The sequence below is a fragment of the Lotus japonicus genome, chromosome 1, assembly GCF_012489685.1.
Source record: "Lotus japonicus ecotype B-129 chromosome 1, LjGifu_v1.2".
NCBI lineage: Eukaryota > Viridiplantae > Streptophyta > Magnoliopsida > Fabales > Fabaceae > Lotus > Lotus japonicus.
In genome coordinates this window covers 90559140-90573210 of record NC_080041.1, presented here as the reverse complement: position 1 = coordinate 90573210, position 14071 = coordinate 90559140, and the positions used below count along the sequence as shown (strand labels likewise).

At 35.7% G+C, this 14071-nt stretch overlaps 1 protein-coding gene and 1 long non-coding RNA gene across 6 annotated transcripts; one reads left to right on the top strand and one right to left on the bottom strand.

Annotated features, from left to right (window-relative positions):
* Positions 1 to 394: 394 nt before the first annotated feature.
* On the top strand, positions 395 to 5764 carry LOC130727677 (uncharacterized). 5 transcript variants are annotated; one of them, XR_009015420.1, is made up of 4 exons: positions 395 to 866; positions 1169 to 1229; positions 1447 to 4333; positions 4793 to 5764. It is a non-coding gene; the product is annotated as an uncharacterized LOC130727677 (long non-coding RNA). The 5 variants fall into 5 exon arrangements; XR_009015419.1 differs by having other exon boundaries at positions 415 to 866; positions 1447 to 4990; positions 5388 to 5764; XR_009015418.1 differs by having other exon boundaries at positions 442 to 866; positions 1447 to 1614; positions 4004 to 5764.
* Positions 5765 to 6557: 793 nt separating this feature from the next.
* On the bottom strand, positions 6558 to 7409 carry LOC130732210 (papain-like). The gene is made up of 2 exons (XM_057584314.1): positions 7242 to 7409; positions 6558 to 7092 (listed from the first exon to the last, which is right to left on the bottom strand). Exons 1-2 carry the CDS (start codon positions 7309 to 7311, stop codon positions 6680 to 6682), a joined length of 483 nt encoding a protein of 160 aa, XP_057440297.1. The 5' UTR covers positions 7312 to 7409; the 3' UTR covers positions 6558 to 6679.
* Positions 7410 to 14071: the final 6662 nt, after the last annotated feature.

The window sequence follows — 14071 nt, the reverse complement described above, 5'->3', positions numbered from 1 at the left end:
AGAAGAAGAATTTTGACGGATTCATGAGCTATAAGATAGGGGAAGAGGAAAAAGTTGACTGAAGACATCGTTGCTGCTGCTCCTATACCCTTCAAGTTTAACTAAAATTTTGGACACAAATATCAGAACCAAAACCTGCTCATTTTCTAGAGAGTATCAAATTTCCCAAGTGCGTTATTTGAACTATGGGTTTGTTAAGGAGTATCAGCTGTTCTTTTCTTGAAGCACTCCCCTCATCCATGATGAATTTCTAATTCCACACACAAGGTTGAAACTGAAACTATTGACAGTTAGGCACAATTAGTTTAATATACATACAAATCTTATTCATTCAAAAAGCCAAATCTACTACTTCTTATTCATGAGTTTGGATTTCACTATTCCTACAAAAACAACCAATCACATTACGCCATCTGTCCTTCTTTTTGTTACCTTTTCAAATTTTGTTTTTCATCTCCACCGTTCATCTTATCTTCTTCTTTTTACTGATTTCCTGGTTTTTCACCTACTGATTTCCCGTCTTCTTCTACGTCGCATGAGTGTACTCTCACCCATCCATCACAGCTCAGAGTTTTCTCTCCAATGTCGTCATCGTCCGCTGGATCCTTCTATTGCTTGCTCATCCATGTCTACAACTCAGTTTCTCATCTGCTCCCGTCAAATCGCTTCTCTGCTTCATTCAATTGCATCATCGTCGACGCTTGCCTTCTCTTCCGTGTTCAAGGAGGTTTCGCTCGCCGGAAATGGGGGAACCAGCCATATTTCGACAGCTACCTCCATTCACTGTTAATTGATCATCCTTCTTTCTAAATTCCAGTTCTGAGTGCATTCCCAAGGAGCAAATCGTGGGTGAGCAAAATCCTTGGGTCAGTAAGAAGTCTAAATCGCCTTAAATGATACTGATTTTCTTGGATTTTTTCCAACTTTTGATTAATCTTTCATATATTTCTCTTCTTTTTGTTTCTTCAGATTAAGTTGGCTATAAATATTCCCACAACCCTCCTCGATTTTCAAACCTTCATATTCTTCATGTTCAATCTCCATGTTTGCTTGTATGAATATTGAACAATAAGTTTCATGAGTTAATGATTTGAGCTCTAATTCTTTTACTTCTACATGAATTAGCTGGTATCGGAAACTGATAATGTAGCTAAAATTATTTTTGCAGGAATCACAACATTGAGAACTCACATAGCTACTATCGAGAAGCTTTTGATGTTGTTGTACTGGTAAGTGGATTGGGTGGATGGATAGATACATTTTACTCTTAGAATGTAATTTGATTTTAGATGACTAATGTTTACTCTTACAATGGTGTTTGATTTTCTTTGTTGATAGTATATAAATGACTTTGTATTTCTAATAAATAATGTTGAATTGAAGTAAAAATACCAGAAGAATGGATGGCAAGCTAGCTAATTCTAACTTGCAAATTATTTCCTGCAGAATGATGCACCCATCTGGGGAGTTATCAAACTGGCCTCTCTTCTGTGTTCAAGTGGGAGGTGATTATTTTGCAGAAATCATGTATTCTTAGCAGTCTCATTGTTTTCTTGTCTTGCACATCCCAGGCCACTCATTATTTTCCCTCATATTCAGATTCAAGTGGCCCATGTGAGTTTCTATCATACTTTTTCCCATATTTTTATCTGATTGTCTCACCCTCTCTCTCTCTCCACGAGAATTTTTTTAGCTTTATTATACATACCTCACATTATATAGTCTGTTTTGTGAAATAATGCGACTAATAAGTTATTTGGAAACACTTATACAGTTCATTCTAAGGCAAATGATGAGACTAATAGTATGTTCAAAATTTTGTCTACAATTAATTTTAAAGTTCGAATCAATTCCGGAGAGAAGCTTATATGAAGAGCTTCTAGAATAAAATTGATTGATTATGAATTGATCCAAATATGCTATAACTCTGTTTGCACTTGCTCTATGTTCCATTCTTTATGATACTACTAAGCGAAAGTAAGTTTAACAAGCATAAAAGTGCAAGTCTGGTGATATAAAGCTACAATTACAGACAAGGTTCGGGGAATCAAATCCATTTTGTGAATTTAATGTAGGTTGTCTTTACCTGAAATCAAATATGCATAGTTGAATTCTTATACCAGGTTGATTACACAACTTGAACTTATGAACAGAAAGTCACATTGGAGCAGATAACAACGATGCCTCATAAAAATGCTTATTTCTAAGAAGTTAATTACAATTGTCTTTCTTTTTCATTATTTAGGCTATTTTGTTTCCAAAATTTTTTATTGTTTCAAATATGATTTTCTTTTTTATTAGTAAGAGGTGTTTGGCCAGTTTGTGCTTTTTGCTTTTGCTGTCAAGGTTCAAAGAAAGGTGCAGTAGGATGCCAACAGTATTGTTATAAGGATGTAAGATAGAGAAGAGAAAACAGGATGAGGTTAGAAAAAAAAACCAACCGGGGTTTCTTTTTTTTTATCCTGTTTTTCTGTGTTCCTCTTTCTTCCTTTTTCTCACATAAACTGGTTCATAAGTTAACTTAAGTTTAAAGGTGCTGTAACAGTTTGAACCAAAAAAACTTTTCCTTTATTTCTCACTTGCTTCAGTTAAAGCAAAGTGAATTTTGGTGTTTTTTCCAACCTTCTATTACACTTCCCTCTTTTCTTCATCCTCCTTCACCTGCTTCTTGCTCCTCTCTTCTTATCCTTCTACAACACTTTTCATTTTCCTGCATATTCTCATCCTTATTCTGCAGAATTTTCATTACCTTAGATTTGATTCATTCTCTAAAACAGCCACATGTATGGTAAAGACTTATTCTCTAGAGCACGAACACTTGATAACCTGCACTTGATAGCACCTAGAGCACGAACACTTGATAACCTGCACTTGATAGCACCTAGAGCACTAACACTTGATAAAATCTTATAACTTTTAATTCTTAGATGGCTTCCTTTTCTATTTTTGTAAAGTCTTATTTTCTCTGGTCAATAAACATATTTGAAGGTATGCTTTTTACCCTTTAATTTCATCGTGCATATAATTTCGGTGGTTAAACATATGTTATTGTTCTCAGCTAATTTTGAAATTAGTGTGCACAAGTATAATTACTATATTTTGAGACTAAACCCATTTTTCTGCAGCAAAGTTTTTTCAAATTTACAAAATTAGAATGATACCATTTTTACTTTAAAATGATTAAAAAGATTACTTTGACATAAAGACATTGATCTCTTGCATTACATGTGAACTTCTCAACATGATAAAGTGATTGAAGTGGCCAGTCCTCCTTTGTAGCAGTGCCTCACCTACAATTTACTTTGATATGAGCCAAACTGACAGGCTTGATACAAGTCTAATCTTTAGTAGCAACCTATGTTGTCATTATTTTAAAACTAAACCAAGCTATATCAGTCATGAAGCATATATACTGGCTTTGACGATAAATTATGATGATTTTAGATTTCTGGTTTTGGAGGTGTCATACTTATTTTTCTGTGTTGCCGTTTTTCTGCGATAGTTTGAGGGGTTGATTACAGGAGTCATTTTCAATGTCGTTTTGTTGGTCCTCATACTCAAGCGCCTCCTTTGTTTGATATTTGTACTCGAGATTTCTCAATTTGCTATTTTTTTCATCAGTTTTACAAGCTATGTATCTTTTTGATTTTGACATTCCCTTTTTTTAAAATAACAAGCGTCTATTGTTCTTTTTATATCACGGAGGCCATCTAGATGATGTTAGAAGAGAAAAAATTTAAGGAATGATTTCATGTTCTATTTGTAGATTTTATACTATGAGTAAGCTCTACCACTTCTTTCTTTCTCAGTATGTGTACAACTATTGATTGTATACATATATTGCATAGTCTCCAATCTGTTCTTCGTTTATGGACTGCAATGAAAAATAGCTCTATTGATATGGTTGTTCTGGTACAACAAAAAGTTGGTGAAAATATTTTAAATCTGGCTGCAGACCACAAGGTTTGTGTAACCTGTTTCTTTGCCTTTGTTATTATGCAAGGTCTCACTGTGAACATGAGAATAACAGCTAAAAGGAAAGTGGAGAACAAAAACTGGAACACATTGGTTGTGAACTTGTGAAACATAATTGATTGTGAAACAAAAACTAGAATTGGATATTTAACCGCTATAACGAAAATTAAATGTTCTGAAACCACATTGAAGGTGATGGAGACTCTGAATTATGTACATGATGGATGCCTTACATGAGGATTGAAGATTGTGACTTCGAGAGTTTGAATGCTACACCAAACACAGATCATTAAAGAGCGCAAGAGAAATGATGATACTTCTCAATCCTTCACATTTTTATCTGAATTAAATATTATAGGTATTGATTGCTTATATTGCCCTACATATTCCATAGTGCCTGAGAAAAAACTGTAAATTGTGGTGATTTTATTTTGTAAATCTTTATTTGATCATACTTCAAAGTATAAGGAAACAATGTAACTTGAGTAAAATCTAAGCCACATTGTTTCTCTACACTTGACATATATTACACAAAAATTCTTTGATGTATGTAATTTGGGTGAGATCACATTGCCAAACTTTTTTTTTTGAGACCTCTATTGGTTGGCTTGCTAATGTGCCTTCTTATTGTGTTCATGATCCTTGCACTATTTTGAATATGGAGGCTGATTTGATATGACTTTATGATGCCCTTTGTTACACTAATGCAGTGTAACTTTTATTATCTAGAATCACTTTAAGATTATGTGAACTTGCTTTTCATTCTACTAATAGTAATTTATTTATTTAATGCTTTTGTCTATTGTTTTCTCATAAGAGCAATAAAATAGCTCAAAGAATATGTAAGGAAATTGGTTGACCTGGAGTAGTTCCCGCTATTGAGGAGAGGGTATTGGTGAATTTAAACGGTGATTCCACATACAGGACTCAGTATTTGTTCTCCCTTCACAATTGATGATTTGGTATTAGAGGGTTCCATTTCAACAATTGGTCTGTATGCCAATCCTTTTTTCAGGTACCATTACTGCTTGATTTGGCGATATAATTATACTATGCAACATATTGTAGTACACAACTATAAAGTGATCTAACTATTCAAGTTTTTTTTTTCTTTTGTTATGGCTCTGCAAGGAATTTGCTTTAATTATGTACTTCATGTTTTGCACACGGCTGGTAAAAATTAGTTTGAGTATATGCATTTTTTTTAATATGAACTTTATTTACATGTTTTAATTACTGAATTTTCCTATATGCACGAACTAACGTGATTGAATCTGATTTTTTGGCTCCTTGCAAATGTTCTGTCTCATAAGTTTAACCTCATTGCTTTTGGCTATTTAAACACTCACCTACTCTAATTAATACCTTTTTTGTGCTCTAATTTGTGAATAATTTATATATGGTATTTGTAGCATGGCATAGATGCCATTGATGATGTTTTATACCATGTTGAAACATATGATGTGACAACAATTAGAGCAAGCATGCCCAAATTTCTAATGTCTATGAAGATTAAATCACTTTATGCCATATGGATAATCTCTGGAGAAGAATCTGATGAGGTTTTTTTGTCGGTATCTGTACTTCCACAAGTCACCTTACAAGGAAGAGTTTCACACAGAAGTATGCCACAAGGTCATGGACTTAACATGTTATTAAAATTTCGTGCAACACATTTTGTATTGGCAGAAAGAATAATTCAGTGATTATATACTTTTGAAGGTTACTTTGGTAGTGAATGTATACTTTGGACATGGCACATGTTTTTTCAATGAAAGGAATTGTATAATTTTTTTGGGTGGAACTTAGAAGTATGTAGAGAATATGCAGTGATGTCTATTTCTTATTTTAAATGCAAAATTGGTTTATTTAAAAGGATTACATTCAGAGCAATAGTGAAATCAAATTTCCTCTTCGTTGTTACAGCTTTTATGTTGTTCCTTTACCACCAAATTGTTTGTCCCACTTTTTAATAAAATAATAAAAGATGTTTCACACATTCCATATGTTCATATGGTTCTATACCAAACATTCTACTCAAACAATTTATACAAGAAGTTAACAAGAACATTATCTTCAAGGAAGTTTTCCAAAAGATTTACATCAAATAGTTTGTATCATTTTCTAACATTTTTGCGACAAGGTTGGGTATTAATTCAATTAACCAACATTTAAGCAACATATTATATATCTTATTTGTACTTTTTTGTATGAATTATTTGTTTATCTTTTACATGTAAGATTGCGCTTGAGATCACACCCACAAATTTCATACTAACCGTAAAGGGCGAACAAAACTTAATATCGTACAATTGTCCAATTAATGTCTATAAGTAAGATGAAAAGGAAGATAATAACAACATATTAAGTGTTTCACTAATTAAAAGTGTATGTTTTAGTAAATATATCATTGTATTACTCTATATTCATATATATCAAATACGCAAATATTATAATTAACAATTGATTCGGTAAAAATTACCCGTGCATCGCACGGGCAAACAGGCTCTATCCTAGTAGTATCAAATTTACCAATTTACAATTCCACACACAGAGGAGGGAATTGCACACAAAGGGAGGGGTTCTAACTAACAAACTAATATATAAAATAGCACACAGTCGATCAGGGTGTTGAAGAAAACAAGTTGAAATTAAAAATTAAAACATTCTCATATCGTCTCTTGCGCAAGCTTTGATAAGATTATTAATCACTATCAGAAATGTAAGAACCGTCTAAAAAGAGACTGTGAATTAATTCATCCTCGGTTTGATCAGCGAAACAGTTGGTGCCAGAGCAGCGAGATAACGTCCTCAGGTTGTTGCGGGCGCACCATTCAAGAGTTTCCTTGAAGACACCGAACCTGTAGAGTTTCTCATCTTCAGAAGGGTATGTTTTGTTATATTCCTTGCACCAGCTTTCAAAGAGTTGTCTGGCTTCCCATTGAGAGTAGAGATGGCTATTGGGATTCAAATAGAGACGGAGACTGATAGGGTCGAGCCCCAAAATGTAGGTGAGAGTGAAAACCGTCGCTATCAACATGTTTTTGAGATATGAAACAACGGCGTGAATGACACCACCACTCTTCTCTCCTAATTCCTTGTCAACTAAACCAACAACTAACCAGAAACAAAACCAACCCAGACCAGATAAGAAACTAAGAGAGATCCGTTGCAATTTTGTAAGATTCACCATCAACGTTAAGTTAATGGAAGATTGCGGGTTTAACCATCAAGAAAAAATAGATTCAGAGGTTGAGGATTTTTACCTTTAGGGTCGGGCTCGGAAGGGAGCGCGAGGGATGTGACCTTGGACAGACGGAGGCGAAGCGCAGACATGGATCGGAATGTGGCTATTGCGGCGGTTGAGATTGCAGAGAGGAGAGGCTAAAACCGTGAAAGCAGAATGGGATGCCGTGATAGAATGAAAGACGACGGTTTTCTCCTTTTAAATCGTAATAGAGTGAATCGCCACTTTGGTCCCTAAGAAAGTAAGCGTCGGTCATATTAGTCCCTAGAAATCATTAATGGTGAAAAAAATTCATGAGTTTGTCCCCGTCGGTCATAGTAGTCTCTAACCACGTTGGGCCGTTAGTCCCTGGAATGGAACCAACGTTAAGTGACACATAGACTCAGCCACATAGGACAAAGTTATAAGGGGGTTAAATCGCACATTTTAAACACGGGGGACGCAAATTGCACATTTCTGAAACATCAGGGACGCAAACTGGAATTAAGCCTAGTAATAATAAGGTTTAATTGCAACTTTAGTCATTGATGTTCATAAAAACAACAATTTTAGTCCAATTTAATTTAATTACAAGATTAACATTGCCACCAAAAAGAGGACTAAATTGTGGTTTTTATAAATGTCAGGGACTAAAGTTGCAATTAAGCCTAATAATAATAGTCCTGAATTTCACATACTGACAGCAGCATGTTGACAGCAGCATGTTGACAGCAGCATTCCCCTATGATAGAGCCACAATGCGCACATTAATTTAGAAACTTCACAGAACATACATGATTCAAATAGGCATAGTGCAGTAGCTTCAAAGAAATCACATAAGAGCTTAAGCAGGGTTAATTGTTCGTTGTTAAAGAGCTGGCACTGGAGAAGAACCTATAATTTCCTTCTTTTTGTGATATAAAGACTTCAGTTTTTCCAATAAAAATGTCAATTAAGCATTTGCAGTTGTGGACTCCCACTGTGCATCACACTCAATGTCGAGGGTTACTACAAAATTATTACCAGCCTAATGATAAACTTTGTAGAAACATGGAAGAGAATAATTGAATAAGTTCAGGGATAGGAGAAGAGAAAGGAAATAAATTTAGGGAAATCAAGCTTGAGAAAGGAGAAGAGAAAGAAAGGAAATCAATTAGGGAAATCAAGCTTGAGAAAGGAGAAGAGAAAGGAAATCAATTTTTCCATTTAGGGTTAGGGAAATCAGTCATACCTGTAGTCTGTAGAACCGTAGAGCCATAGGGAGTGGGACAGCTGGACTGGTCTGGTGGTGGACAGTGGTGGTGCGGCGGCCGACGTGGTGGTGGCCGGTGGTGGTGCACGTTGATGACGACGAGACCTAGGTGAGAGTGCTTGTGGTGTACACTTGTGAGAGAAATCAGAGAATGAGAGTGAAGGGCGTGAGAGAGAGGAATCTGTGTGTGAGAGAGAGAGGAGTTGGGGTCTTGGGTACAAATCCAAATTCTCAGGGGGTTCAAAAAAATAATATTATAGAGGGGTAAGTAAGAAATTTATTTTTTCAGGGGTTTCAACTGAACCCTTTGGGCTGGCTGTGGGTCCGCCCCTGTTTCTATGGTTTTATAATCCTACTGTTTCTTGATATAAAACTAAGATTTGGCTATGCTAAATTGTAAATTCATAAGGTGTCAAAAATACAAGTCTAATAAGGTGTCAAAAATACAAGTCTAAATAACTTTCTCTGCACCACAGATTCTGTATTGTAAATATTGGCAGTCTGGCAGAGGGTTAAGTGCTAAGATTATCTCCAATGGTTTCAACATTCAACACCCTCAACACTCCACTTTTTCTCTTCCCAACACTCCACATCACCTTCTCTCTCCAGTTCAACACTTCATTCAACTTTTACCCACTCCAATAGTTTTTCATTCAACACCCTACCCCCTGCCCCACCACTTTTATTTCATATTTTGATTTAATTTTATATTTTTCTTTTTATGATTTCATAAAATTAAAATTTTCGATAAAAATTAAATTAAATAAACTATTATCGATTTAATTTAATTTAATGTTTTTTTATTTATTTAAATTAAATTAAATTAACGTAATATTTTTTAACGTAAATTAAATTAAAACACTTAACAATTTAATATTTTTTTAAAAAAATATACACAATAATTTATTTTATTTTATTAACTTCAAATGGAAGAAAAGAAACTAAGCACACAATAATACATTTCAAAGCAAAGGGGATAGTAGAAAGATAATAAGATGAATAAGATGATAGAAAACTTGATTTTTTTTTCTGTGTCCAAATCAAACGAACCAAATCTCTATTTATAGAGAAAAAAAAATGAATTTTGATAAATTTTTTAAATTTTTTAAAATTTTTTTTGAATGAAATAATTGAGTTGGAAAGATTAGGATAAAAGAAAATCGTCCGGACCAATCAACACGTGACACGCGTCCCAACTGCAGGCCATCTCTCTCTCCTCTGACGCGTGGCACGCACGCGCCTATCGGTTCCCAACCGACGCGTGCCACGCGTCCCACGTCCGGGTCGCCTGGGACCCACCTTCTGCCAGTTATGCAGCTAACGCGCCTTGTCGGCGCGTGTGTGGCACGCGCCTGACATTCACCAACCAGGTCGTGCCACGTGTCACCGAGCGCAGGTTTCACAAGTGTTGAATTTTTTCAACTCCTCTCTCCCCCTTTCAACTTTCAACACTTCCATTAAACACCATTACATACTCATTTCAACATTCAACACTACTCATTCAACACCATTGCTGATAGTCTAAGGGGGTGGTGGCTGAGTTTTTTCGTAAAATTCAGTGTGTGTGTGTTATAAGAGGAAACTTGCATTGTACGCTGACGTTTCAATTATCAGTAGTTTTTGTTTTGTAATGTTTTATTGGGAAAGGTTACCATCATGATTTTATGATGTGATATGATATTACAGCTCACAACATTTCACATATACATGGCATGGCATGTTGTGTTGTTGTTATTGATTCGTACTATATGGTTCTGAAAAAGTAAATTTCATTTCTTTTACCTATTTTTCCAACTAGAACTCATGATGTTGTGATGGATGGTCATGTCAAAGTTATGCATGTGATGTGGTCCATTGTCCTCACTCATGAGAATCCCAATTCCGAACAAGAAATTTTTATTTTTTAACCTTATATAAGGTGGGTTGAGGTTTTTTTTTTAATAATGAGAATTGGTAAAAAGTTTTTTACCACATTAATCCTAAGCCACACTCTATCTTCTCACCTTCTTCTTCTTCCTCAACCTCTCTCCCTCACCTCTGCAACTCTGTTCTTCATCCTCTCTCCCTCATCTTCTCCGACCAAGCCTTATTCTTCCTCTCTTCCTCGCCTTATCCTTACTCCTCTTGGTTCCCTTTTGTCCTTCCTCTGCCAAGCCCCTATCTCCGCCCCCAAACACTCCAAAATGCCAAGAGTCACCCCAAAAGCCTCGATCCACCAACAATTTTCCATGATCCGACATTCTCCCCCACTCTCCACTGCGATCCGCCACGATCCACCACTCTCCGGCCTCCAAATAAGGTAATGAATTAATGTTACTAGTCACACAAACCTTATTGTATTTCGTAAAATTACCAAAATCCCATTTTGGAAGACGTAATTTTATTCCTATAGGTCATGGGAACTCTCTTGTATCCATCAATAGTTACGACTTTCCTTCCCGTTCTTAACTGCAAATCAGATTGAGTAGAAGGTTAAGAAAAATTGAAGTGAACCAGACCAGTAATGAGAGTGACGAATAATAACTACATTGTCTCTTCGGCAAGTCATTTTTTTATCTTCCCACGAGTAATCTTCTTCCAAAGAAATCCCATACTTGTTTATGTAAGAGAGTGCAACATCGACCCTACCATAACCTTTATGGGTATCAGGGTTTTTTGGTTCATAGACGACACAGTCAACCAGTTCCTGCTCTGAAAGAGCAACAGCAAAGAGCAGCAGCAACCTGATTCAATTTTATGGAAGCCTTCAACGGTGCTTCAACGGTGCCTGTTGTTACAAAAGCCCAGCAAGCATCTACAAAACATATAAAAAAAGTTATTAATTATAGTAATATTATTAGAAGTAAACTGAAACAATTTGCTAATTTAGAGAACTCACTAATATGCATTTGATTTTTAACTTGAGTAACAGCACCGAAGTCCCTCCAATCAAACACATGGTGGTAAAGGTGATCCTGATGTTGATTGCGTTTGCGGATGAGCTTAACAAGCTGCACGCAAAATATAATAATGTGAGAACAATTTAACAAATCAAAAAATAGAAGGGAAAGATAAAAGACAAGTGACAGATTTTCTCCCATCTTTCCCCACTTTGTAGCAGAGCAACCTCCTACATTATGAAGACGAGAATACTGCATGAAATAAATAAATAAAAAGAAGAAAGTTCATACCCAGAAGAGGCCAGTCAAAGCCGCACAAACAAGAACCTAACATAGAGGGCTAAGCATGATGAAGTTGAGTGAGGGACTGAGTGAGGGTTCGGATGCATTATTAGAATTTATAATGACTTGCATGATTCTTTTTTTTTAACACTTGCATGATTCTTTTTTAATCTGTAGCGAATCCAGTTTTAAATATTTTTCTTATATAAATACAAATTAAATCAAATGTAATAATTTTTTCAAATAAATATTTAATCAATCAAAATATAAGTTATTTTTAAATAAATATTCAATCAATCAAATGATGACTTGTAATATTGTATTATATATTTGATAAAAAAATTGATTAAAATGGGCTCAAGCCCTCCAAATTATCAACAAAAAGGATTAAAATACTCTTATGATAATGTCAAGTTGTATTTTTTTTTCATAAATATTTAAAAGTCACACATATTTAGTATATATGAAAATAGATAGACACAAAAACTCCCGATGAGAAAGAATATGAGAAAGTTTTTGTTGTTCCTTTGTTATGTTGTCTGCATTTTAGCTAAGTTAAGTTTTGGCCAACATGTCGGACCCGATGTCACAACATCTTGCTTGTGAAATCTGTCCCTGCGAAACCTGCAATGAGTTGGCTAGGTTTTCTATGAAGCTTCGTTTTGATTACTTGGTGATCAAGCTAGGGTATTTCTGGAAGCTTATGTGCGTCGTTCAAGGATTATATTCTATGTGATCAAATCGGTTTCAATGATTTGATTTGAGGATTGTGTGGGAGTTTTATTTCTGAAATAGGAAACTTATTATTGAAGACTTTTCTGCAGATTTGTTTCCTAGTAACTCCCTGAGTGTTGTGTGGACCTTTGCTCGTCCAAGCCCATCGAAGACAAAACCTGGATGACTGCTATATATGAAGACCGAAACCTAGTGTTAGGTAGAGAGCTTCTGTTGAGTAAAACTAGGGTTTACTCTTGTCTGTGTTCACGCTTGTTGTTCTCTCAGCTTATTAATGTATTGATTCTTTTGCTGAGAGTTGATTTTTGTTGTTTGATCATGAGATCTGTCTTTGTTCTTGTTGTGAGCTATTGAATCATTGTGGCAGTGATTGAGAGAAAGTGAGAGGGGCTCTCATACTTAGGGGGAGGACTAAGTAATAAACACTTGTAGAGATAGGTAGAAAAGGTTGTGAACTGGGGCAGTTCAATTAAGACCTTTTGTGTACAATTTCTCTGAATAGTGGATTATCTTTCTCTTGGGTGAAAGCCCTCCAGACGTAGGTGATTTTGCACCGAATTGGATTAACAATCTCGTGTGTCTTGTCTCAGTTTATGTTCTTTATATTGCATATTCAATTAACTGTTTTGTATCATGTTGTACAAGATGTATTAGACATCTGGTAGAACATATGTCCGCGTGTGCCACAATTTCAATTGGCATCAGAGCAGGCACCCTGTTCTGATTGGGTGAGCTCCAGGGATTTACTATTCTGGTATCATGGACAATGACAAGGATGTGGGTTCAATTCACAGGCCACCTATGCTTGATGGGACAAATTATGACTACTGGAAGGCTCTCATGGTTGCCTTTCTCAGATCTATTGATGATGGAAAGGTGTACAAGTCGGTGCTCAAAGGGTGGACTCATCCAGTGCAAACCAAGGAAGGAACCACAACTATTGAACTCAAACCTGAAGTAGATTGGAGCAAGACTGAAGATGAAGAAGCTGCTGCAAACTCTAAGGCTCTTAATGCTATTTTCAATGGTGTTGACAAGAACATGTTCAGACTGATTCATAAGTGTACTACTACTAAGGATGCTTGGGAAATTCTCAAGGTTGCTCATGAAGGTACAACCAGAGTTCGCTTATCAAGACTTCAACTGCTAACTACTCAATTTGAAAATCTCAAGATGAAGGAGGAAGAAACAATCTCTGAGTCTCATATGCGTGTGCGTGATATGGCAAATGCATCTTTTGCACTAGGAGAACCCATGACAGATGAGAAATTGGTCAGAAAAATCCTTAGGTCTTTACCTAAGAAATTTGACATGATGGTCACTGTTATCGATGAGGCACAAGACATTAGTAGCATCAAAGTGGATGAACTAATTGGTTCATTACAAACCTTTGAAATGTCCATCAATGATAGGTCCGAGAAAAAGAACAAGAGCATAGCATTTGTGTCAAATATGGGAAAAGGAAGTCAGAATGGTGGAGACACAAATGAAAATCTGGAAGAAGCACTAGCCTTGCTTGGGAGAAAATTCAACAAAGTCATGAGAAGATTTGACAGAGGTTCTAGACCAAGTGTTACTGACAACAGGTCTGCCACCAGCAAGGACACAGGAATGGCTCCCAAAAACAGAGAAGATGACAGAGCAAGCAAAGTAAAAGGGGTACAATGTCATGAATGCGAAGGTTTTGGTCATATCATAACAGAATGTGCAACATACCTGAAA

Coding starts and splice junctions, on each gene's coding strand:
- LOC130732210 (XM_057584314.1), bottom strand. CDS start 7,311: ATGTCTGCGCTTCGCCTCCGTCTGTCCAAGGTCACATCCCTCGCGCTC. Junction 7,093..7,241: donor TTCCGAGCCCGACCCTAAAG/GTAAAAATCCTC, acceptor GTTTCTGGTTAG/TTGTTGGTTTAGTTGACAAG.